At 39.1% G+C, this 22930-nt stretch overlaps 1 protein-coding gene across 4 annotated transcripts in view; it reads left to right on the top strand.

Annotated features, from left to right (window-relative positions):
- Positions 1–22468, top strand: part of NFIC (nuclear factor I C) — a 230693-nt gene extending 208225 nt beyond the window's left edge. For 2 of the 4 annotated variants that reach the window (XM_077475829.1, XM_077475828.1), the window contains exons 7-11: positions 16414–16542; positions 16779–16963; positions 17229–17382; positions 18558–18640; positions 21544–22468. In XM_077475829.1, the coding sequence (XP_077331955.1) occupies positions 16414–16542; positions 16779–16963; positions 17229–17382; positions 18558–18640; positions 21544–21561 (569 nt within the window). In that variant the 3' untranslated portion in view covers positions 21562–22468. The remainder of the gene's footprint in view (positions 1–16413; positions 16543–16778; positions 16964–17228; positions 17383–18557; positions 18641–21543) is intronic. The other 2 variants (XM_077475830.1, XM_077475831.1) reach the window with 2 other exon arrangements.
- Positions 22469–22930: the final 462 nt, after the last annotated feature.

Here is a 22930-nt window from a genome sequence, read left to right as displayed (position 1 = left end):
GCCTTGTGCAACGTTGGATTCCCAGTTTGCAGCCAACACAAGCATGATTGACTCACTGCCACTGGCATGCGAGTCCATTCAAGAGTACATATCCCATTTCTTTGGTGGAGGACACACTATCTCTGGCGTTTTAATGGCCAGTCACTCGTTTCCATTTTCACAAGTGCCACCTCAAAGTGAGTCCTTTACATCTATGGACACTTGTTTTAATTAGCTCACCATAGTAGTTCATTCATGTTCACACTAGTTCATAGTCACTGGACTGTATTTATATCATTTTCACAGTATATATTATTATTAGTCACAGTGTACTGTAATGGTCATCTCAGTACAAGTGGTCAGGGAATATAGCTGAATTTAGCATCATCAAATGTAGCAGTCCCAGTTCCTTTAAGCCACGTAAGTCTAGCCTACAAGTACATGGTCGCCCCAAGGAATGCCATGTTCACTGGCCAGGAAGTACAGGAGGCTGAAGAAAGGAAGAACAAAAGAGTTTCTGTGATTCCGGTAGTGCAGTTGTTCACAGGGGATGGTTGGGACTGGTATCTTGCCAGAACGTATTCAGTGGGACATGCAGATGGGTCAGTTTAGGCAGCAGACAGACAAATGTGTTAAAAAAAAAAAAAAAAAAAACAGGTCAGGGTCAGTACCGGCGGCAGGCAGATTCAACACTAAAATGGTGTGGCGCTGGTGAGCAACACTGTTGCTGGCTACACTGGCTCTGGTGACACTGTACTTATGTGGTAGAAATAAGGGACACCATTGATGGTTGCACTGGCTCTAGTGGCACTGACACTGGTATGGCTAGCAATCTGGTCTGGTAACATTGGCACAGGTGTGGTGGCAATCAGGAACACTGTTGCTTGATGACAAGAATCTTGTGACACTGGGTCCATTGTAGCTGGAGATAAAGAACACTGTTGCGAACTTCACCAGTCTGGTGACACTGGGAATGGTATGGCGTTATCACTGTTGCTGGCTTACACTGGTCTGACAACACTAGAACTGGTGTAGCAGCAATAAGGAACACTGTTGCGGGCTTACACTGGTCTAGTGACACTGGGACTTGAGTAGTGGTGATCAAGAACACTGTTGGTGACATACATGGGGACTGGTGTGGCAGCAATCAGGAACACTGTTACTGGCATACATTGGTCTGGTGACACTGAGAATGGTGTGGCAGTGATTAAGAACACTGTTGCTGGCTTACTGGTCTGGTGAAACTGGCACTGGTGTGACTAGTGGTTAGAAACGTTGTTGATGGCATACACTGGTCTAGCGAAACTGAAATTGGTGTGGTGGCGCTCAGGAACAATGTTAAATGGCTTCACTGGTCGGGTAACACTAGCACTGATGTTGCGGCAATCAGGAACACTGTTGCTGGATGACATTAGTCTGGTTAAAATGGGACTAGTGTGGCAAGTGGTCAAGGACACTGCTGCTGGCTTGCATTGATCTAGTGACACTAGGACTGGTATGGCAGAAATCACGAACACTGTTGCTGAATTATACTGGACTAGTGACACTGGGACTTGTGTAATGTGGTAAGGAACACAGTTGCTGGCATACATTGGTTCTGGTATTTTGGCGACCAGGAACACTGTTGCTGCCTTACACTGGTCTAGTAGCACTGGAACTTGAGTAATGGCTATTAGGAACACTGCTGCTGTCTTACACTGGTCTGGTGACACTAGCACTGGTCTTGCTAGCAATCAGGAACACTGTTGATGGCTTACACTGGTCTGGCATGGTGACAACCAGGAAAAACACTGTTGTCAGATTATTCTAGTCTGGTTACACTGGGGACTACTGTGGCAGCAATTAGAAACACTCCTGCTGGCTTATACTGGTCTGGTAAAACTGGGACTGGTGTTGTGGTGATCAGGAACACTGTTGCTTACACTTGCTGGCAACACTGGGAATGGAGTGGTGATGATCAGGAACACAGTTTCTAGCCACACTGGTCTGGCCTCACTATGACTGATGTGGTGCTAATTGGAGACACTGTGACTGGCTGCACTATTAGATCTATTAGGTCAATTGGCCCTGTACCCCAATCGGTGACTGCTGTGAAGGTGTGCAGCTGTGCACACTAGGAGCTGTGCATGAGCTACAGGAGGATGTATGGGTACATCCACCCACAACCAGGAAGCTCCTGTTTGGCCAAGTATGTGCTATGGCTGGACGGGAAGCAGTTAAAGGAGATCTATGGTCACAGCATACACTTTCGTTTTAAAAAATCAGCATTGTAATAGTATTACAAACAATAGTTGTATAGGTCAATCCAATATAAACTTACTTTAAAATTATTCATGTTGTGAGTGCTCTCTGTCTGCTGGCCATCTCTTTCTACAATTTCCTGTGCTCCCTGCATGCTTTGCAGCTTCTCCTCTGCTGTTCACTTTAATTTTCTAAGGACTACATATTCAATGGTACATTGCTGCTTAAAAATAGTGATTCTTATACTGACTTTGTTTCCTGAAACTTTTCCTCTCAGCACCTCTGTAGTTTATAAGGCAGGCTCTGTGAAATGTGTGACTCAGCAATGCCTAGTCACAGTGCATAGTGAATATGTGTTATAGAATTCAAGGAAGTAAATGCATGGAGATCTAAATTTATAAATAAAGTAGGCTAGAAATACTTCAAATACAATGTGGAAATGAATATGTGATTTTGCATTTTCACCATAGACACACTTTATTTAGTTTTTTAAGGTTAGGATTAAGTAATTTGTGGACACTAATTATTGGTTTGTAAACAAAATGAAATTCTTAGTAATGATTGTTTTTCTGCATTGATTTCTGGTTGTTTCAATAAAGTACTTCTTCTCTGCATTCATGCCACAGGTTGTCATAAGTTGTTAGTGCCTTCATTTGGTTTTGACTCAACTTTTGTAGGTATGAGCATAATTGTGAATATGCATAAAGATAAGTGCAGCGCTATACAAACAAACAAACAAGTAAAGTAATATTTTAAATTTTGCAAATAAAAAAAATGTAAAAAAGGAAAACTAAGGCAGAGTCCCAGTGCAAAAAATTATTTTCCAAATTTACAAGTGAAAAATAAAAAAATAAATAAAAAAAGAAAAAAAAGATATAAAAAGAAAAAACGAAAGCAAAGTCCCAGTGCAAAAAACAATCCATATATAAAAAAAGCAAACTTCCATCCATATGTGATAAAGGTGGCAAGTGATAAAAAATCGTGCAGAATCTTCAAATAAATGTGCATCCAGCTTCACACCCAAGTGAGTAAGTAGCCTACTTACCAGCTATGTGTGAATGCAGTCTCACCTAACACAGGGAAAATGGTCTTCCCAAGACCATTAAAGATGTTAGGAACTGTTGCTGGAACAATGTCACTCAGAAAACAATAGAAAGTGCTTCCATAGTGCAATAAATTTAAAATTGCAGTTTAATGAAAATAAGTGGGTTACACTCACAAAATATATGATGTTTAAAAGTGGTACAACCAAATGTCTCATGAATGAGGTCCGCGGCGTCTCCTCAAGCTTCTGTTCTGTTTTTTGAAAACTATGAGCATAGTTGTGCTATCATTCTAATATTGTAAGTCTTGGTAAATTAGTTGTAATACTTTGTGTGTTAGGGAAGGTGGGGGGCACACGTTTGTTACCCAGGGGAGAAAAAAAAGTATAAACCTGGCTCTAGATGGCGTGCTTTACTCTTAACATGGCCATAAATGGAATTCATTTTTTGTGTTGGCACCCTCCTGCCCAACAACTGAAAATCAAAGGAGCTGAGCAAAAAAACAGCAACTTCATCCAATCAGGTGAGTGCAAGATATAATAACAGGAGAGATATGCCCACCTATGTGGACCCAGTATGAATGGAGCAGTCTCTCTGGTTTCTTTTGTTCAGCTCATGTATGGCCAACTTAAAGATGTGTAAAATATAGTAAAACTCCTTTGCTTTTAATTTAATATGATCACTGGGGTATACCCTTAGATGTAGGTAATGGCTTGCCACTACTGCTATGTTATTTGTGTAGAACGCAATTGCATGTCTGTGCAGAGTTCATTGTAATATTTTTAGTGACGCTTTCTATTATAGATGGAATCGCTTTTTGCTCTGTTTGTTAACAAAAGAAGAAACTTGTATTTAAAATCTTTCAATAAATCAGATTTTTTTTTTAAACTACAGTAGCTATCCTAACAGATGAAACAGAATTTCATATAATCTATACAAGGCACAGATACGTGGATTACTTTAAGACCCAGGGTAGATAAACCTCATTTTCCTGGGACTCCTGTACAAAGTGCAACATTTATCTGCAATGCAGTCTGAACTTCTTACCAGGACAAGCTCTGTTTTTTCTGTGCAAACTAAAGACAGATTTTAAGATTTGCATTTTCAGCACACCATTGCAGCACTTTGCCATTTGTTGAATTTGTTTAATATTGGGATATGTAGGTTGCTTGGAGGTAAACATTTTTGTGGGTAAAGAATTGTTTCCCAGCTTTCAGTGTTCTGGTTTAACAAAGGAGGTTGTGGAAAATCAATGGCAGGAAATTTTAAGTGTGACAGCAGCAGAGTTTGTCTGTGGCAGTAATGGGGACTTCTATGTAGGTTTCCTCCCTGCTCAGTCACATGTTTACTCTATTATAGTTAGGCTGTCCTAAGATGACCCTGCCTGGTCCTGACAACCCCTCCCCTCAATCAACCCTCCTTTTCGTCATAGCTCCCCTCCTTTCCTTTCACTTAATGTCTTTTTTCAGATTGTGGTCGGTCTCATTGCACTGAGCCAGCAAGCAGAGGAATTTCACTCACTTGTTAAATTAGAATAATGCGGTGCAAATATATATATATATATATATATATATATTTATATTACACACACACACACACATACTGTGTGTGTGTGTGTGTGTGTGTGTGTGTATTTATATATGCACACACTACTGTTAAAGTCAACTGGTCTTTTTATTTATTGACATTGTAATAATTTCCACTTAATATAATTGAATGTAAGTACTTCGCTATACAGTTTGAGGCTTGTGAATGTTGAATTTTGGGCCTCTACTTCCACCTAAAGGAAGTTGTAGGAAATGCTATAAGAAACCTAGGAGAGAATTGTGGGCATGTAAAACAATTAGACATATTTAGGTTAAATTTCTGTTTATGTTTATGCTCCTTAAAGCGAAAGTTCACTCAAAAAGTGAAATCTCACTGGTTTGCTCCGTCCCCCCAGCCTGTAACTGAGTTCCAGGTTTTTTGCGAGAAGAGCGAGAGCAAGTACCAATTTTGATCAGTACCAGCTCCTACTTCTGCATATCTCATCTAGGCAATGATCCTTGTCCTGCCGGCTCCTTTTTTTGGACTCCCGTATCCAAGATGGTGCTGTGGGAAGACAGCACTGGACTCCAGGCAGAAGTTGGCAGGACTTTTCCATTAAAGTTAGGAACATCAGGCCCTATTAAAAAAGTAAAACTAATTTCTGGAGGAGCAAAGAGAGTTTTGTGGATAAAAAAGGGAACATTTGTTGCACACTGTAAGGCAAAACATTTGTTGTTTGGTACACTCAGGTGAACCGCCAGGGCAAATTGCAGTGTTAAATAATTATGTTTAGCTACGCTTTTAAAAAACTCTTGAATTTATTAAACTATTTGGTAAACGTGACTGCCAGAAGCCAATTTAAAATGTACTAACTTACGACCATTGATGGCCATTATCTCATCTGACTGCAATTCTCATAACTTTCTGCAGTCAGTAGCATCTCTGGCTGTAAACATTTAAAATACCTTAGCAACACTGTCACTGAGCATATGATCATGTCTATCAGTAGAGACTTAGGGACAGGTGGTTAAAAATGTGAACTACCCTTAAACCCCCAACAATACGTCACAGAATTTTTGCTTGTACAACTTTTTTGCAACAGTTGCCCAGCTTCTCAAGTTGCAATTTTCTCTGGGTATTAAAAATTAAATTTTTTGACATTTTAATACATTAGAGATTCATTCGATCCTTTTTTCCTCCCCAAATATATTTATTGGTATATCATTATACAGAACAATTAGACTAAGTACGCATATCACGTGTCAAAGTACATTAAGATAACAGTTTGCATATGTCGCATATAAGTAAAAAACATTTTTTTGTGGGTAAAAACTTAAGATGAATAATACCCTTGCTATTCAGTGGGAAAAATATTTATTTGATCCCCTGCCGATTTTGTAAGTTTGACCACTTACAAAGAAATGAAGGTTCTATCATAGGTATATTTTAATTTATGGAGACAGAATAACAACAAAAAATCAAGAAAAAAACACAAGATACAAATGTTATCAATTGAGTTGCAGTTCAGTGAGCAAAATAAGTATTTTTTCTCCAAGAAAAACATGACTTAGTACTTGGTGGAGAAAAACTTGGCAAACACAGAGGCAAGATGTTACTTGTAGTTGGTTACCAAGTTTGCACACATCTCAGGAGGGACTTGGTCCACTCTTCTTTCCAGATCTTCTCTTCTCTAAGTCCTTAAGGTTTCTTAGCTGTCACTTCGCAACTCAGAGTTTCAGCTCCCTCCATAAATTTTTTATAGGATCAAGGTCTGGAGACTGGCTAGGTCACTCCATGACTCTAATGTGCTTCTTTTTGAGCCACTCCTTTGTTGCCTTGGTGGTATGTTGTGGGTCATTGTCATGCTGGAAGACCCATCTTCAGTGTTCTGGCTGAGGGCAGAAGGTTCTCATTCAAGATTTTACAATACATGGCCCTGTACATTGGCCCCTCAATGTGGCAAAGTCAGCCTGTGCCTGTAGCAGAGAAACAGCCCCAAATCACCTCTGTGCTTGACTGTAGGGGCAGTCAAGCATTTTTCTACTTCCATACACAGCAAGTCGATTTAATGCCAAAGAGCTAAATTTTGGTCTAATCTGACCACAGCACTTTCTCCCAGTCCTTCTCTGAATCATTTAGATGTTCATTGGCAAACTTCAGATGGGCCTGTACATGTGCCTTCTTGAGGATGGGGACATTGTGGGCACTGCAAGATTTGAATCCAAAGCAAAATCTTGCATGGAGCTCCAGATTGAGGGTGACTGATGGTTATTTTGTATTTCTTCCATTTGCGAATAATTGCTCCAACAGTTGTCTCCTTCTCACCAAGCTTCTTGCTGATGGTTCTATAGCCCATTCCAGCCTTGTGCAGTTCTACAATCTTGTTCCTGACATCCTTTGAGAGCTCTTTGGTCTTGCTCATGATTATGAGGTTTGAATGGAAGAAAGAGATTCTATAGACAAGTGTCTTTTATACACATAATGAGTTGTCGTTAAGCCCCATACACACTATCAGTTATTCTGCTGAGTTTTTCCTTCAGATTTAACAAAACCATGTAGTAGAAGGGCTGGTCTGATTGCATACAAATTGAAACTCCTAAGGTTTAACCTCATATTATATGGTTTTGGTAAATCTGAAGGAAAAACTCAGCAGAAAAACTGATAGCGTGTATGGGACTTAAGGAGCACCTTCTTAACTTGACAGGACTAATCTGTGACAGGACAAATCTGTGTACAACATGAGCACATACTGTAGCCAGTCTGCGGGAGACAGAATTAGTGTTGGTTGGTAGGGGATCAAATACTTATTTTATTCACTGAACGGCAACTCAATTTTGTAGCATTTGTATCATGTGTTTTTTTTCTGGATTTTTGGTTGATATTCTGTCTCCATCAATTAAAATACACTTATGATAACACTTATAGACTCTTCATTTCTTTGTAAGTGGACAAAACTTACAAAATCTGCAGGGGATCAAATAATTATTTTCCGCAAAAAGCTTGAATACCTGGGCAATGCCACCAAGCATGCAGCAAAGAGCTCTCTGATCTCTTGCAGTGCCAACATACATCAAGGGTAATGGGTAAATTCTTTGTAAAAGGATTTCCTCCATGACACCATGGGCTCACCTCTCTCTCTAAACCCAAAGCTATGCCTACTAAGGATATTCCCAGACTCAGAACCGGATAAGTTTACCCAAATATTTCTGCACTAAACCCTCTTCGTGGCTAGGAAAATAGTAGCAAGGAAGTGGATGAGAGCGAGCCCCCCCACCATGGGCGAGTGGAAAATAGAGGTCAGTAACAGTCTCTCGTACAAAAAATTTCTCTAAATTAATAGGGCATGCCCAGCTAAATATTACAAGATCTGGGATCGCTGGCTCAACAACTCTGCTACCTAAATTTTTACAAATTGTAGGGCATATAGAGGCTACATGAACACCACCTGATACCGGTAGGGAAAATTCCCTAGCGGTATCAGGTGGTGTTCATGTAGCCTCTACACTTCTGCCCGCTTTCCGGTCTAGGTATTAACTATCTAAACTACCCTTGTCTGGTCTTGTTCCTCATGTTTTCCTCTATCTAAACTACCCTTGTCTGGTCTTGTTCCTCATTTTTTTTTCCTCTTTCTCCTTTATGCAACTGCCAAGATATGACAAGTGTACACTGTATGTATAAGCTGTATGTTTTTTATTGCCAAATAAAACGTTTTACGGAAAAAAAAAAAAATTCTGTGTAAAAGGGAAGAATTTCTCAGGATCTTAGCTTGTAGCCCTGGCATGTTTTTATTGCTCTATGTGTCCTCTTTAGGTCCCTAGATTTCCATTGACACTGTCTCCAGCACCTATAGATTACAGTTATAACAAGTTAAAGGAAAATCCCTAAATTGGACACAGAACTCAACAAAAATGGGACCTGACCCTTCTCCATGCTAACTAAAACTTAAAAGAAAAATGTGTAGTTAGAGTCCCACTTAAATATAATCTTTATTCTAATGCCCCATACACACGATCGGAATTTCCTTTGTTGTTGGAAAATTTGAGAACCTGCTCTCAAACATTTGTGTGCGGAAATTCCGACAGCAAATGATCGATGGAGCATACACATGGTCGGACTTTCCGTCAACAAGCTCACATCGAATATTTTCCGTCGGAAAGTTTGATTGTGTGTACGCGCCATTAGAGTAGAAGAAGAATATTTTGGCTAACAGTAGACTATTTCTTGCCTCTTCTCTATACCGTTTGTTAATGTGAAGAAATTCATCTAAGAAACAGTTCCGAGTAGAAAGATTTTCTGTCCCCACTGAGCTCAGGCTTGTTAAAGTGATACTAAAGTCTTGTCTTTTTTAATTAAAAATAACAAACATGTTATACTTTGGTGCTCTGTGAAGTGCTTTTGCATAGAGCAGCCCAGATCCTCCTCTTTTTGGGTCCCTTGCCAGCCCTCCTGGCCCCTCCCTCCTTTTTTTTTTAATTCTTTATTTTCATAAGTTTCACAATACAATTCATTACATTGTCTGTCATTAGACTGTCTTTTTTCCACAGCACAGGGATGCACGCCCTAGCTGCTGTTATGAGATGTTTCACTAGCGAATTTTTGAAATTTTCCACTGATATAGGGATATCCAGTAGCAGGAAGGTTGCCGGTCTATCCCCTATAGAGATTCCTGTTATTGTTTTAATTGTTTTTCGGCAACCATTTCCCAAAACTCCCTTATTCTTGTACATTCCCCAAAAATATGTAGGATTGTCCCTTCTGCTTCATGACATCTCCAACAAACATCGGACACTTGGGGATACATCCGATGTAGCACACTCGGTGTTCTATATCATCTACAAACATTTTTTTTAGCCCCCCCCTCCTGATATCTACTTGCTACTGATGCCTATTGGTTGAATACCAAGATCCTACTCGTTTGTTCTTGATTACATACTATCTCTAAATCTCTCTCCCATGCTTGCAGAAATGTGAGTTCCTGAGGTGTCTCCTCTTCTGTCAACATAGTATAAAAATAAGACAATGAATGTCTCATTGGCTCTCCCTTCAAACATATATTCTCAGACTCAGTCGGTAGTCTCACTTCTGCATTTTATTTGCTCTAATAAAAGCTTCTAGCTGCATCATTCTGAGGAAATCCAATTCAGGTGCTATTTCTCTTTCAATCTCCTTTTTCGACATTACACGGTTGTTCTTTGAAAAATGAATGATCCTGCTAAAGTCTTTATTTGTTATTACTCTAAGCATCGGATTTGTCATTCCCGGTTGAAACAATGGTCTGCCCAAAATCGGAAGCATCGGGCTAGGATTTCTCAAGATAGATGTTTTTAAAAAAATGTTTTGATTGTCCGCAAAGTAACACCTAGTGTTGGATGTTTTCTCACTTCTACTGGTACCTCCGCTTCTGGTATCCATACTAATCCTTCCAGTGGAATATCTGTTACTGCCTGTTCCATCTGTATCCAAGGCTTCTTATTTCTACGCCCGCACCACTCCATCACCCTGGTTAAGTGTGAATTTTCCTTATATCTTATTGGATCTGGAAGCCCTATCCCTTCTTTTCTTTTAGGAAGTGTTAGTATAGTTCTACGTACCCCCGCTGGCTTCCCCGCCCAGATAAACTTCAGAAATCTTGATCTAAGATCTCTTAGGAAGCTTGGATAAATCCTTATTGGAAGAGTTTGTATTAGATACAAAAGTCTTGGCATCACATTCATCTTAATAATGTTTGTTCTCCCGAACCATGTAAAAATCTCTTTGTCCCATCTCAAAAGATCATGTTTAATCTGTTTTGCCATAGGTATATAGTTGAGCTCAAATAACTCCAATTCCCATTGCTTCGGACTTTCCATAGTTTACCTTAAAGTTTGATATTTCCCGTACTCCTCTAGCTCCATTAGCAGAGATGGGAGGGATATCACTGGGGACGTTTCAAAAAAAATTAAATCATCGGCATACACCGCAAGTTTCTGTTCTTCTTCCTTGGTTTTATCCCCTTAATATTCGGGTTTTTAAAAATGGTTTGACTGTCAGAATAAAGATCATGGGTGAGAGAGGGAACCGCTGTCGCATTTAGTTTTGAATAAAAATAAAGGCTCTGAGCTTCTGTCCGCTATCTTTACCCTTGTGCTTGGTGTGGAATATATATTGGATATCCAGCTCATCATCCCTTCCCCCAACCCTATGTGTTGTAATACTGCCTTCAAAAAGATCCAATCTACCCTATCAAAGGCTTTTTCTGCGTCGGCTGAAACTATCACCATCTTCACCACTCGTTGTGTGTTTTCTCTTCCTTCCCTCCCTGGGGGGGAATCCCACCGGATCTGGATAAATTAGGTCAGGGATATAATCTATCAATCTCATAGCTAAAATCTTCATAAGTACTTTGAGGTCCACATTCAGCAAGGAAATAGAATGGTAACTGGGACATTGGGCAGGATTCTTCCCTTCCTTCCAAATAACTGTTATATGTGCCAATAAAGTTTCTGTTGGGATTTGCTTTCCTTCTCGTACTGAGTTAAAAGCTGCTACGAATCTTGGAGCCAATTTCTCTGCAAACATTCTATAATACGACAGGGTATACCCATCTGGGCCCGGAGTTTTGGCCATTTTCAGTTGTTTTAATGCCCTCATAAATTCCTCTATTGAGATTGATACATCAAGTGCTTTGGCTACCTCCTCTGGCAATTTCTGCATTCTTGTCTCCTTAATATATTCCCTAGCTACTTCCCACTTCCTTTAATCATTTGCTGCCCTAAATTTTTTTTCTAACTGATATAGATTCTCATAGTATTCCTTAAACACCTGAGCTATTTTCTGTGGGGCATTCACCATTTCATCTCCCTGTATTTTGATTTGTGTAATATGATTCCTTGTAGTGGTTTCTCTAAGAGCATTTGCTAGCATTTTCCCTGGTTTATTTCTGAATTCGTAAAATGTCCGTCTCCCTCATGTTAATTTGGCTTTCGCTCTATCTATTAATTGGAGTTTAAGCTTTTTGCGTAGGCCACTAAATTCCTGTTCAGTTGCTTGTGCCTGCGATTTTTTGTGCAATATTTCTAATTCCCCAATACGTTTAAGCAGTGAGTCAATTTAAGCATTTATTTTCCCTTTCCGTGTCCCCATAGCGATAAGCATGCCTCTCGTGATACATTTATGTGTCTCCCATAAACTGAAAGGTGTTATTTCCCCTCTATCATTTATTGAAAAAAAAGAATCCAATTCTTGCTTTAATTTTCCTTCATACTCACTCTCCTTCAGCTTCTTTTAAGGATGTAATTATATTTTGGGAGACCAGAATATAGTCAATTCTGGAATAGGACTTATATTGTGCCGAAAAAAATGTATAATCCCTGTCCTGTGCATGAACAGTCCTCCAACTATTTATCAGTTGCAGCCCTTGTAAGACTTTTTTTGCTTTTCTTAATTTGACATATGAAAGATGCGATGACCCTTTCGATGTATCTTTCAATGGATCTAGGGCCAAATTAAGGTTACCTCCCACCACTAAAATTCCCTCCTTATGTTGTTATCTGTAAATAGTCCTCCAGCGAGTTTACTTGATCTTCGTTTGGTAAGTATAAATTTACCAATGTGATTTTTTGGGGACCCATCGTTTCCTTCACTATAAGGAGACGACCCTCCTCATCAGTAATCACTCCCGTTTCCTTCCATAGTATCTGTTGTGCTATTAAAATGGAAACCCCGCAAGATTTTGAATTCTGCGAGATACTATGATACATATTCGGGAAGCCGTAGCTTTTATGCCATGGAATTTTATCTCTTTTAAAATGTGTCTCCTGTAAGAAGATGATTTGGGATTTAAGTCTCCTAAACTCCGCCAACACTCTTATCCGTTTCTCTGGGATATTTAATTCCTTGACATTATACAATGTGAAATTTATTCTTGTCATTTCTATGTGCTATTAAATCTGACAGGGAGGAGAGGAGAGACCAAGAGGCGTCCAAGGAGAGAAGTACGTAGTTGACAAAGTGTAAATACAGACCAGTCTTCTACGGAAAAAAAAATAATAATAATTTTTATTGAAAAAAAAAATTGAAAATAAAGAAAAGAAAAAAAAAACCCCAACGCTTCTGGCTTTCCCTCGACCCAGAGGAGAGGTGTTTAATATGGGGGGTACAGTCAAACACACAGGTATGAGTCAGTGCATTCAGATCCAGCCCAGTGCCCTCCATAATTCATTTCACAGTTTTATGACCACAATATATTCTTCCCCATCATCTTTGTTTCTTTTTACTTTGCTGGGTAACTTTTCCAATCCGACCATTTTATGTATCCATATCCCTGGCATTTACAAATTCATGCCCTCCCCCTTCCAGATCCTCCGTTCTCCTGTTCTTAAATATACTGCTATATTTCCCTCCTCTCCATTTCCTCCATTTTCCCAAAAAACAAAAGAACCTGTGAACTTGCAGCCAACATCCTCTGTGTCGAATCCAGCAGCGTGACAGGTGATACGGCAGCTTTTCCACCCAGGTCGGTTCGGGTTCCCCTTTGCTCTCAGCCGGCTGTGTGAGTACCTCCGTAATGTGCCAGGATCGCTCTGGTTGGATGGTGTGTTTTGCTCCGCTCTGTGAAGCCAGGACGCCTGCTCCATCCACTATCCTGCTGTCTAAGCTCCTGCCAGCGTCTCTTCCCATGAGCGTGGAGAAGCAGAGAGGAAAGATGCTAACTGACAGTCAGCAGCTCTCCTCTCGGTGAACTGTGAAAACCGAGCCATCAGCGATGTTCGGTGACTCAGTTCTCAGTGCAGAGACGGCGGCATCCACCTAGGTAAGAATGAATCTTTAATAAATAAAAAAAAAACATACTTGACAACTGGGGGTTTCAAACACAATCTGGTGCCTACAACCACCAGGATTGTGTGTAAAAACTGACAGGCAGGTAGAAGCATTCGGCGGCCTCCACACACCGACCCACGCCACCCCCCCCCCCCCCCCAGCCTAGCCCCCCAACACACACACACATGCACGCTGCCCCGTCATATAGACAGGACTCCGCTTGCCTGGAACTGACATGGCAGGTGCTGATGGGTGGAGAGGAGGGAGAAGAGCAGACACACATACACATACACTGTATAACATCACTTCCGGGTCATCCTGTCAGTTTCCCCGGCTAGCATTCCGGAAAGTGATGTATTACAATGTGAGTTTTTTTCAACCCTGCATGTCTAACTAAAGAGAACCTGTCACTTAAAAATCATAACTTTTTGTCCCCTTTGTGATGAAAAAAGTTAAGCAATGTTTGTGTTTTCCCAAAAAATAAAGTTACACCCAAGCACATTAAATCCCCCCAAAACATTTTGAGGCCCCCTACCCCCACATATATGTTAAAACGTTGATTGCGAAATACAAATTACATATCACGGCCAGGGTGAGAGCACAAGACCTGCTCTGTAACACTAAACTGATGACCTATAGGGGGATTTTGAAGCATCGCCTATAGAAATATATAGGTTACTAAAGTTTCAAGGGTGCATACAATTTTAAGGTTTGACATATTGGGTTACTATTTACTTGGTGCAACCTCGTCTTTTATATTTTACCAAAAATGTGGGTCGTTTATTTAGTCTGTTTGCCTTAAAATTCACTTTAGTGTGTTTTTTACTTAAATTTTGTATTTCCTAGAACCTTACAGTGATATCAAGTGAAATAAAGTGATATCAAGTGACATAAAAATTTGCAACTACCACTATTTTGATCTCTATGGTATCTTCTATCAGAAAACATATATTTTTGGGGGTTTTTATGTAATCTTTAGGCCTAAAATTATTTTTTTTTAAATGTGTGCAAAAAAAGGCAAAAAAGGCTCCTGCAACGAAAGAGTTAAAGTGTTAAAGATGCTGCTTTAGTTTTCTTATTTTAGGCTTTATTTTCATCTGGTAAGTTTGTGAAAAATGCTACACTTACTAAAGCCCAGTACACCCAGGACAAATGTCGGGAGACAACGTCCGGTTTAAAAAAAAACGGTTGACATTTGGCCCCTGTGTATGTCGGTATGTCTTACAGAAGCCGACCAGCACTAACGACTCTCAATCAGTGCTCTCAGCCAATTGCAGAGAGCGCTGATCGGAGTGTTCTGGTGGTGGGGCTGTCCCCCTGTCAGAACACAACAGCTCAGCGGGGTAGAGTACATGCATGGTTAGTACAGCGGCTCCGACCGGAGCTGATCGTTTCTTTTCATTCAGTCCGCATTAAAAAAGATAATAGTGTGTATCTGGCCTAACTCCATGTAGAATATCTATAAAAGTATTCTTGATTGCCACTCAATTGGACTTCAAACATGTCTTTCCCTGTTCATCTCCTTTAAATGGTGGATGGTTGAGATTAGTAGTTTACTGTAGGAAGGTAAGATAAGATTGGTTTAATTTCAGCTCACAGGAAGTAACAAGAACACTGCATTGACCAAGGCCCGTTAAATCCCATTGCCAATGCGACACAACTCATGGTTTATGTATTTTTATGTGCTGCTCTTGACTTTCTATGGGCATTTCTAGACACTATATCAGAGGAAAAAAGGAAATGTCATATTTTTCAAAACACACTGCACTGCAGCTCTGAGATGAAAAGAGACACTCTCCTGATTATGGGGCATTTTATGCGTTTGTGTATTAAAAGGGGCAGTGTAAATGGGCCTCCATTGTGGGAAAAAAGAAAGTGTTTTTTTACAACCAACTATGTAGTGTTTTGATTGAGCTTTTTATTTGTTTTGCTATTTATGGCTGGACATAAAAACAATACTAAAGGCAAACTTTTTTTTTGTTTTGTATAGAGTGGAGAGCTCTGTCAAGTTTTTATTGCTGTCTGTGCCCCCAGTAGAGAGATTCACCCTCTCGTATCCTCCTGTATACTGTTATTGAAAGTAAAAGAAAATACCAAATTTTGGGTTGACATCAGAAAACTAATAAAGGGAAAATCTTCCAATGGGGACACTAGTTCTGGTGACCCTGGTGATCCTTTACTTTGCAGGGATTTCCTCTCACTTCCTGTTTTGGCTATGGGACAGGAAGTGAAGGGATGTCTCCCCAATGGGATGCAGATGGCAAACATTTTTTACAGGGGTTATAACCCTTCCTCACTCTATCCAAAATGAAAAATAAAGTTTCGCCTTTAGTTACTGTTTAAAAAAGAAGATATAGCCCTTTAGATGACCTTTTCCGTGAATGTTGATCAACAAAGATATATTTTTCTATTTTTTTAGAATTGACCTCAGAACCTCTCCTCTACATTGTCACCTTTCAACAATTTCTTTTTTCTACTATAACATTTTAATACTGTATTTGTACAATTGCTCCAGACCTTCAGCTCTGTATTGGGGGAAAAATTACAGTTGTTTCACACCGGCTCTGTTTACCAATAATTGATTACCTTGTTATTCCAGACCACACCATACAGTATGTATACTTACAGTACACCAATCATAACTAGTATGAACATGTTGCATTAACTTAATGGGTGCTTACATATAGTCTATCATCTTGCCCATAATGAGATTTTAGTGGTCCAGTGTCATCCCTTATTTGTTTAGTGAAATGTTTCCATACCATTTGCATAAAAGCATATACTCCTTTCTGATTTGTTTTCTGTATTGTAATTGATTGGATAGGAATGTCTCCAACTGTGAAGAAATCTGAATTGGATAAATCACCATTTCACAGTCCGTCTCCTCAAGACACATCCCCAAGAATCAGTGGCTTTACTCAGCATCACAGGCCAGTCATAGCTGTGCACAGTGGTGAGTGACAGAACCAAAAGCATACTTCCTAGTGAGTACTTATCTTTCTTCAGATTGCACAGATAAGTGCACAGTTTGAAATTTGGACAGGTATACTAGATTGTTATGCCTCAGGCTCTTTTGTTACACATCAAATCATCTTGTTGTGTTCTCATTGTTTCAGTTGTTTATTTATTCCTCTCTTTTTTTTTTCTCTTTTCCCATTTCTCTCTTACAATTACCTTTGCTTTACTCAGGTCTGGCCCGCAGTCCCCATACCTCCACAACATTACACTTCCCACCTTCCTCCCTACTTCCCCAGGCTGCCTCCACTTACTTCCCACACACAGCAATCCGCTATCCTCCTCACCTTAACCCTCAGGATCCCCTGAAAGACTTGGTATCCCTTGCCTGTGACCCGTCCACCCAACAACCTGGCCCGGTAAGCATGTGGCCGTTATCAAAATATAAGTTAAGTGTGCTTTGATAGAAAATGTTGTCAATTCTGGGTATAAATAATGGTGACATGTTTAAAATAAGTGGGAAATGATGATAGATACTGTAGCTGCTGACATGTGGTTTTCTGTATATAGTCATATAAAATTTATTTATAGTTTTAAGTTGGGTATTATCCCTTAAATATTCTGCATCTGGGGCTATGCCCTAGACTGTTACTACATCTGCTCTCCACCCACTTATTATCTCAGCTGAATGGGAGCGGCCAGGTGAAGGTTTCAAGTCACTATATCTCCACGCAGATGCTGGCCCCACCTCCTCCTGGAATGCCCCGTCTTGCATTGCCCTCCGACACCAAATCTACTACTGCATCTGATGGGGGTACCTCTTCACCCACTTCTCCAAGTGAGTACCTTTTATGGCACTAAGGTATTCACAAAATACTAGTACAAAAAAATGTACATTGATAATGCAGGCTTATATGCTTGTTGAGTGTTATTGAGCATGAACCGAGTATTCCTTTGCTTGCTACAACTATCACAATGGATCTACCCAAACAGATAATATGTTGTTACTTAGTTCGTAAGAAGATTTATCTTTCATTGAAAAAAAAAAGCATTTTTTCATACTAAAAGTAATGTTTTTGTTGTTATTGCTAACACAAAGTGCAATGAAATGTTCTGTGCTCTCTGTGAGTGCTGATATTTTATGGTCACAAAGACAAGTGCTTGAGCTGCCTTATTTTAACCCCCAATACAGAACAGAAGTCATGCAGTCAGGATAAGGTGTTTTATGCACCTACCTTTGGGGTTGATTTACTAAAACTGGAGAGTGCAAAATCTGGCGCAGCTCTGCATAGAAACCAACCAACTTCCACTTTTTTTTTGTCAAAGCTAAATTGAACAAGCTGAAGTTACAGTAGAAGCTGATTAGCTACCATGCACTGCTGCAGCAGATTTTGCACTCTCCACATTTTATTAAATCAACCCCTATATGCTGCAACCAACAGATTTACATAGTTAAGCCTTTAACGTTGATATCAGTATGTCTAAAAAATTGCTATAATATCTAATGATCAGCCCCTCCCAAAACTGATATTTCCATTTTGTCTACTCAGCTATGGATTGATTCACCTGTTTTTTTCTCTCTCAGAAAGGGCAACATTTGCTAAACCAGCTGCGTAAAATATTTTGCAAGGCAATAGCACTCACTGCTTCTGGTTTCTCCTTGTTTATTCTACATTATGCTGAATCCATAAGAGAACTAGATCATAATTTTGCATTGTAAAAGCCATGGCAGTTGGGCAAACTGGGAATTTTGGAGATCTAAGTGATGTAAGAAGCCAGCGTGTATATTAGATTGTCAGTCACCACACAAAGCTGAAATGTCAGTTTCGAGTTTTGGCTTGGCCTTTAACATAGTAAAAATGCTCAGAATGCTCACTTGGAAAAGCTTTACTGGGGCCTAACCTGTCTTTTTTTTTTTTGTCCATATGTTGTTATGAACATTTGTGCCATGTGACACATTTTGACATCTTGTTTCATATATACTACGAATCACATTCCTTTTTCATTTAACAGCGTATTCTGCACCTAGCACGCCTCCCGCAAACCGATTTGTAGGACTGGGTCCACGGGACCCTGGCAGCATTTATCAGCCACAGGTAAGTGTGGAACAATAAGGTAATTTCGTTAGTCAAAATGTCAGTTGCATTTTCCTAGTGAAAAAAAAGAGCAAGCTGGATTTACTATAAGGCATACTAGACTTATAGTGCCTTTAGGCAAAAGAGCTGTCTTTTCGCAGTAGAGCCAAATGTTTTTTTTTTCTCAAAGACCGCCGGGCTACCGTGATCGCCCGTGACACACAGAGAACCGGGACCTCTGTGTGTAAACACAGAGATCCCGGTTCTCTGAGGGGAGAAAAGACAGATGATGTGTTCATACAAAATATGAACACTGATCTATCTCTTCCCCTAGCAAGTCCCATCCCCCCTTCAGTTAGAACACACACTAGGAAACACAATTAACCCCTTGATCGACCCTAGTGTTAACAACTTCACTGCCAGTGACATTTTTACAGTAATCAATGCATTTTTATAGCACTGATCGCTGTATAAATGCTAATGGTTCCAAAAATATGTCAAAATTGTCCGATGTGTCCGCCATAATGTCGCAGTCATGATAAAAATCGCAGATCGCCGCCATTACTTGTAAAAAAATAATAATAATAAAAATGCTATAAATCTATCCCCTATTATGTAGACGCTATAACTTTTGCGCAAATCAATCAATATATGCTTATTGTGATTTTTATTACCAAAAATATGTCGACGAATATATATCGGCCTAAACTGAGAAAAAAAATGTTTTTTTTTTAAAGTGAGCATATTTATTATAGCAAAAAATACAAAATATTGAGTTTTTTCAAAATTGACGCTCTTTTTTTGTTTTTAGCACAAAAAATAAAAACCGCAGAGGTGATCAAATACCACCAAAAGAAAGCTCTATTTGTGGGAAAAAAGGACAAAAAATTTATTTGGGTACAATATTACATGACTGAGTAATTGTCATTCAAAGTGTGAGAGCACTGAAAGCTGAAAATTGGTCTGGGCAGGGGGGGGGGTTTAAGTGCCCAGTAGGCAAGTGGTTAACATTAAAATCCCTGAATCTATAGACAGCCACGATCTAACACTAATCTATCTGACTCTGTAAAGAATAAATCATTATAAATACCTTTTTTCAAGCCGATGTGATCTGGTCTCCAGCTGTGGAAGCCCCGCAGAGGACACAACCGACAACAGCTGTGAATTGAATGGGGAGTGACATCAGTCAATGGGGCTTCCGTTGTCAGATGTGTCCTCTGCACCCACCTATGAAGAGAAGCCATGGCTGAAAGCTCAGCATGGGATTGGGTTAGATCAGCTTAAAAAAAGTATGTATACTGATTTCTTCTTTACAGGGCTAGATAGGTTAGTCTTAGATCGTTGATGTCTGTAGATGCAAGGATTTTAGTGTAGGGTGGACTTCAACTTTAACAACCAAAGTTCCACTGCACTCTAGAAATCTGTATATTTACAAATAGTGTCAGCCAATATACATGCCAAATCTGAACTATTTTTATACTTTTGGGACAATGCCCCTTTTTTTACTTTATTGAAGTGTCATAATGTGACATTCCAATCACCCCAGCGTGTGACAGAGAGCTGCGGAGTTGTGTGTAAACTTACAGACATGGTGCATTTTTCCACACAGCAATTCTTTGTAGCTGCCACCTGCATTCTACTGTGAAAAGGCCACTTGAAAACTATTGTTTTCTGTGTACCCCTGCAGAAAATTCAGATAACCGCACAAGTGTGAACGAGCCCTTATGCCCAGTACACACAATTGAAAATTCCACCAGCAAAAGCCAGATGTGAGCTTTTGGTCGGAAATTCCAACCATGTGTTTGTTCCATCGGACTTTTGCTGGCAGAATTCCCGCCAGCAAAAGATTGAGAGCAGGTTCTCAATTTTTCGGACGGAAAAAGTTCAGATCGGAAATTCCGATCATCTGTACCAATTCCGACATGCAAAATTCCTACACATGCTTGGAAACAATTCGATGCATGCTCTGAAGCATTGAACTTCATTTTTTTCGGCTCGTCGTAGTGTTGTACGTCTCTGCGTTCTTGACGGTGGAAAGTTCATAGAACTTAAGCGTCATTCCATCGGAAAAACCATCCACGATTTTTCTGATGGAAATTCCGCACGTGTGTACGGGGCATTAGGGTAGAAATGATAGTTTATACATTTATTTAACTTTGTTAAGTCAGTTTTGCTGTTATGCACATTTATTCTACATTAATGCTATCAATATTTTTTGTTACTATTATTAACACAGTGGAACATATGTTTGGAACTTGTATTTTGCCCTTCTTTTGGTTTAGAATACCAAGGAATGTCTGCAGGAATTTAGTGATAACTTTTCTATTAAATTTGAAGCATTGAACTTCATTTTTTTCGGCTCGTCGTAGTGTTGTACGTCTCTGCGTTCTTGACGGTGGAAAGTTCATAGAACTTAAGCGTCATTCCATCGGAAAAACCATCCACGATTTTTCTGATGGAAATTCCGCACGTGTGTACGGGGCATTAGGGTAGAAATGATAGTTTATACATTTATTTAACTTTGTTAAGTCAGTTTTGCTGTTATGCACATTTATTCTACATTAATGCTATCAATATTTTTTGTTACTATTATTAACACAGTGGAACATATGTTTGGAACTTGTATTTTGCCCTTCTTTTGGTTTAGAATACCAAGGAATGTCTGCAGGAATTTAGTGATAACTTTTCTATTAAATTTGTTTCTAACTGTCACAGAACAAACATTGACTGTGGGAAAAGTGGCTGTTTAAAATAACTTTTAAACTTTTTGACTGTTCTTAATCATTCATTTTGCAGGTATCATTTTTAGAGCATTTCGTATTAAGATGTTCCTAGTGTTTTAGTACCTCCTTAATAACACTGTTCTTTAAGCATATTTTTGCATTTTGTCCAATGTAACCTTCTTACTGTGCTTTTTTCCTTAGTCTTGGTACTTGGGATAACAGCCTTGACCTACCTCTCATCTACTGGAACCATCAAAAAAGAAAATGAGGTTTTCTTCATAGGTCCAAGTCCATATTGATAAAATCATGTTTTTTTAAAAAAAAATGCTGTTACCACAGTGGAGAAGTCCTCAAAAACCTGCAGCTGTTAGCTCGAGATTACAAGATAATTTCCCATATTCTGATGGACCCTTCTCTTCAGAAAAAGAAACAGGGCTGTTGTTTTTGCTTCATTGATTATAAGCAAACATATATGGTTTTAATCTCCTTTTATTCATAATTCCACTCACAAAAGGGTTGACCATCCAACCAGCAAGAACAAAGAAGAATAATAATCTTTCTGTGGGGATATAAATATTATAGAAATAATATAATTTCATTATTTAGCTCTGCTTTATCCCATAAATGTTTAACCTGTTTTTGCCTGAATGACTTTAGCTATGACAGATAGGCATTAATCAGATACTCACAATGTTGTGATAAGCACCTTAGCCTTCTACCTGGGCCTTGTCTGTAACTTCAGGTACATATTGATCCAGACACATGCTCAAGTTTGTTAGTCTGTACTTTTTGAAAAACCTGTATCATAATGAATCATTTTTGTAGATATAGATATATCTGTGTGCATAATGCAGTATGTGTAGACAAAATATATTTCTACAGCGCCTTGCAAAAGTACTAATTCTTTTTTTGCAAGACATTGTACAGTTGTCTTCTTCACATAACACATTATACAAACAAATATTAAAACATATACAGAGATGGCAAATTCTGCAATGCCTTGAATAACAAATCCTATACTGAAAATTTGTTTGGAAAAATATATAAACACACTTATACATCCTATACATATATATATGGCTGCGCTTCATAGAAACATCAGTCACAATAAAGCTGCTATTTGATATATATGCCTATATAATATATATATGGTCCGAATAGATCTATGAGTATCTCACTTTCCTGATTTATTGTCAACCACTTACAGGACCCAGACTCCATTTTCTATTCTTTTCTGTGTGCCTCTTCAACAGTGTTTCTCTCTATCTATCTCATTAATCAGCAAATGGTTTATAAATATGACCCAATGCCAGTTTAAATACAAATATCAAATGGAACAAAAGTTTAGTGTAGGATTTGGTATTCAGTAATGAGGGAACTGTTAAATGATCTGAAGGGCACTGTATACATCATGTGTCTGTGTGTATGGTGCGTGTACACACACACATATATATATATATATATATATATATATATATATATATATATATATATATACATATACATGGTGCACACACTATACACAATACAAATTGTACAGCGCAACAGATACCTTGAAGGATTAGGTGAATTTAATTTGTTTATTGCA

The sequence above is a fragment of the Lithobates pipiens genome, unplaced genomic scaffold (assembly GCF_037356315.1).
Source record: "Lithobates pipiens isolate NorthernLeopardFrog02 unplaced genomic scaffold, aLitPip1_a1.2 Scaffold_13, whole genome shotgun sequence".
Classification (NCBI taxonomy): domain Eukaryota; kingdom Metazoa; phylum Chordata; class Amphibia; order Anura; family Ranidae; genus Lithobates; species Lithobates pipiens.
The sequence above is the reverse complement of the archived record's forward strand: the minus strand, read 5'-3'. Positions and strand labels throughout refer to the sequence as shown.